This window comes from Corapipo altera, unplaced genomic scaffold (genome assembly GCF_003945725.1).
Source record: "Corapipo altera isolate COAL_440 unplaced genomic scaffold, ASM394572v1 76215, whole genome shotgun sequence".
Lineage (NCBI taxonomy): Eukaryota > Metazoa > Chordata > Aves > Passeriformes > Pipridae > Corapipo > Corapipo altera.
Window position 1 is genome coordinate 1 of NW_020885762.1, and position 4,258 is coordinate 4,258.

Sequence of the window (4,258 nt, forward strand, 5' to 3'; positions counted from 1 at the left end):
TGTACGCCAGCATCTGCTTCCTCACCTGCATCAGCATCCAGCGCTACTTCTTCCTGTACCAGCCCTTCAGGGCCAAGGACTGGAAGCGGCGCTACGACGTGGCCATCAGCGCCGTGGTCTGGCTCTTCGTGGGGGTGGCCTGCCTGCCCTTCCCCATCATGAGGGGCTACGGGCTGGCCAACAACAGCCACACCTGCTTCGCCGACCTCCAGGTGCGGCCCATCCGAAGCAGCGTGGCCACGGTGCTGATGACGGGCATGGCCGAGCTCTTCGGCTTCGTGGGCCCGCTCGTCATCATCTTGTTCTGCACCTGGAAAACAAAGAACTCCCTCCGGGGCTTCCACATCCCGCAGGAGAACAGCGGCGAGAGGCGCAAGGCCCAGCGGATGGTTTCCATGTGTGCCGTGGTGTTCTGCGTGTGTTTTGCCCCCTACCACATCAACTTCTTCTTCTACATGTTGGTGAAAGAGAAGGTCATCACCGACTGCTTCCTGAGCACCATCACGCTCTACACACAACCCTTCTGCTTAAGCCTCGCCAGTCTGGACTGCTGCCTGGATCCCATCATCTATTTCTTCACGACTTCAGAGTTCCAGGACCAGATATCCAGGCACAGCAGCATGGCCATCAGGAGCCGGCTCATGAGCAAGGAGAGCGGCTCGTCGGTTAAGGAGTGACAGGAAAGCCAGCTGAAAAAAACTCAGATATTTCATAGGAGATCTGGGACTGTTCTGGGATACTCAATTACCAACTCCATTCTGGAAGATCCTGCCAGTGCAGGGGAGTTTTGTGGCAGTGAAAATCTTTGATACACAGAAGATAAAACTCTGTCTATGACCGGTGTGTTGGGATCTGATGAGCGACCCAGCTGGTGTGACCCTCCCCACCCCTGGGCCACCCACACCCGACCTGGCTGGACTAGGAGACATACAGGAGGGAAAGACAAAGCTTTTGCTAGGAAGTGGTGGAAAAGTCCCAGGAGCTTTTCTTCTGTTTTCCCAGCTCCATGGCTCTAGGATGAAGCCAAAGACAATCCCACATCCATACACTGACATCTGCTGAAGTGTCTTCTCTGGGACAACCACACAAGAACATAAAAATGGCCAGTAATCATAAGAGACAACTGGGGCTGTGGACAGGTGGAGGCTCCAGCCCACTCCTGGCTTTGTGTGCATCCCACTGCTCACCACCTCTGCTTCAACTTTCCCACACTCACCTTCCCACTCCCCTCCTCCATTTCCTCCTCACCCACCTCTGTTTGCTCCTTCATTGCTGACACATCCTATAACTTGCACCTACAGCTGGTGCAAGACCCCCTGAAAGACAAGTCTCCTCCAGCACCTTCCCTTGCTCCGAGTGACTTTCTTCCCCTCCAAGCTACCCCTGTTGGCAAGGGGGGCATCAGGACATGTTCTTCACCTTTGGACCCCGAGGGACAGGACCACGGTGGTCCTGCCATTCGTGCCGGTGGATTTGTTGATGGTGGTGGTACCACTCAGGTCCTCACTCTCTTCTTTGTAGGGCATCTTGGGCCAGAGGTACCTGAGGTGAACCTGCCCCATAAAAGCTCAGCTCAACGAGTTCAATCGATGTAGCTTTTTAAAAGAGGTCCTTGCCAAGGTGATGCCACTTACAGAGCACAGGCTAAGTGCATAAATTATTGTGTTTTTTTTCTGCCAGCTCCTCTCATGATCCTAATGTTTACATTTTTATGTAGCTGTGCAAAGCAGTGACAAGGGAGGATGCCATTTACCCCTTACATTAAATTAGTGACAGCTCTTCAGCTAAGTCTACCCACTGTGTAACTTCCAGGGTATCCTTGTGATACCTGGGAGTTGATTTGGCTGAACACAGGCACCAATCTGTTGCCTTTGAAAGCCTGTATATTTTCAAGAGAATGTGTACAATTTGTACAATGTGCAGTCTTGCAACAGAAAATATCTTACATGTTGCTACAAAACCAGCAGAATGACCAGAAACACTTGCTAAGTGTATTTTAAATCTTACCATTCAATTCCACTGAGTTACATTTGAACTCGGCCAAATATTTTCTGTATGTTACGTTTTCCCACTTCTCTGTTTTACAAAACAAATGGGGGAAAGCAAACAGTAGCCAGGTTTAAACAACCATTTCACTGGAGTTGCTCTAAAAGGTGGTGGCACACTGACTAAGCACAATAAGCTCCCATAGTTCTCCTCCCACATGTGAGAAGATGACTGTGGGCTGCAGTAGCATGAACTGCATCCTGCACTGGGGTTGATGGAAATGTTTTCTGTGATGTGACTGGCAATTTGGGATGCCAGTGACACCCAGAATTGTTTACACACTGCAAGTAGTCCCTTCACAAAGGGGTTGATGCTCAGGTACAGAGTTAACCAGAATAAAATTGTTCTCAATTCAGCAGTTTCTCATAAGCTACACTCTGTATGATGTTGTCAGTGAAGGAGACTTTAGTTTTGAAGGTTGTTTTGAGGGTTTTTATAGACCTTGCTTGGCTGGCACATGGCTGGGAGCTGTTTCCTGTCATTTCTTTCTCATACAATCCTCCCTTGATCAGGTGAAAACAAGTCAAAGGCACCGTTACAGGAACTGTGTAGCTTGTTCTATGTTTTTCTTCCCAGGAACTGATGCTTTAAAAAATAAACACAGTTTTGCAAACACGAGCTGCATTTCATAGTTATCACTGGCATCTGGAAAAGTCTGTGGGATCAGCTCCTCCTTGGATTGAGGAGTTCAAATGATGGAGCACGTCAACTTTTATAGATTTCTTGCTTGTTCACAGAGAGGTTTTCACCCTCACTAGTGTTTGTTTATTTATTTATTTAAATCTACCACACTCACATTGAATTTAGAAGCTCCCCCGTTCCAGCCACTTGAGTTGTGTCACTGTGACATGCAGGTGACCAGATAACTCTGTGTTGTTCAGCTGCCAGATGGGGTTAAATCACAAAAGAAAGTCAGCCAGGATGGTCATGAGGGTGAACTGGCCTAGAGAGCAACAACTCGAAGCAAAAAGAGGTCAAGGAGAACTTGGAGTTTTCTGAAAGCACCTAAGAAAGCAAAGATGATCAGTGTGGCCTCCACAAACCCAGATGTGAAATCCAAACGTTAGTTCAGGTTCTCCAAGGCCTCAGTGTGTGTCTCAAGAGAAGAACAGACAAATCCAGAGTTCTGTTGAGAACAATATTTCAGGTGCCCTCAGGGCTGGTCAGGGCTTGATCTGACACAGGACCTGAGCTACAGGTGCTGGTTTATCTGCCAGTGCTCTCAAACATTCAAAGGTACAACATGCCCTGTTCCAGTTCCTGTAATTCACCCTATTTCCTGTGACCAGAAAACACGTTTATTATTTTGACAAGAGGAAACACAATTTCATGATGTTGCTCCTGGATTATCTCTTGTGCTGGTCCCACTGCCCAGACTCACCAGCTGTAAAAAGGCATCTTCATCCTTCTTGGGCAGACACAAAAAAAAAAGTGTTTCAACAGAGATGCCACAGAAAGGCAGAATTTAACCAGATCAAAAGGTTGGGAACAGCACAGTGCCAGGAATGTGAAGGGTGGATCTGAAGGGCTCGTGGTGCTGCGGGATCTTTGTGTCCAGACTGATCCTGAAGGGAACTGCTCAAGGTGGAAACATGGTAAGGTCTCCAAGCCACCTGCACAGACACAGTGCATGACCCCATGGCACAACCCTGGGCAAAACCACAGCATGACCTGTTCTTTTCCTCTAGAACACAAGCCATTTACCTGTTAGCAAAAGAAAATGTGTTTTCTGTGGTGCCACCCCATTTTAACCACTATCAGAGATCTGGTATCTCCTCTCCTGCTTGAAAGAGCCCCCCTGTGCACGACAGCAAATGTTTTGGGGAAGAAGCCCTGTGGGATTTAATGCCTTTCTGCAAACTCAGGTTCTGAGCTGCAGGATCTCGTGAGCACCCCACCTTCATTTGCTTCCCTTAAATGAAATTACTCCCTCTCTGCACAGAGAAAAACCAAAATATGCTGTAAATGCAGGATAACAGCTCAACAACCCCAAAATACAAAACTGCTTCATTTCATTGAAAAGATTTTGGGGATGACTGGTGCATTTTAACCAAAAATGCTGGTTTGTGGATTAGACAAGGGCTTAGCCCAAAAACTAAGGGAGTGATTGACAATTATTTGCTGCAAAAAATAAATCCAAGTTTCCCCAAAACGCTGCCCCTGTAGAGAGAACTGTGCAGGGCTGAGGGGGCTCACCAGCCCCATGGGCCAC

The 4,258-nt window shown here is 48.0% G+C and overlaps 1 protein-coding gene across 1 annotated transcript; it reads left to right on the top strand.

Moving 5' to 3' along the window:
* Nucleotides 1-5: 5 nt before the first annotated feature.
* Nucleotides 6-760, top strand: LOC113940792 (putative P2Y purinoceptor 10; the record flags this gene model as incomplete). The annotated part of the gene is made up of 1 exon (XM_027631943.1): nucleotides 6-760. A coding segment is annotated over one exon (672 nt), but the record flags the coding sequence as incomplete, so codon positions are not given.
* Between the last annotated feature and the right edge of the window lie 3,498 nt (nucleotides 761-4,258).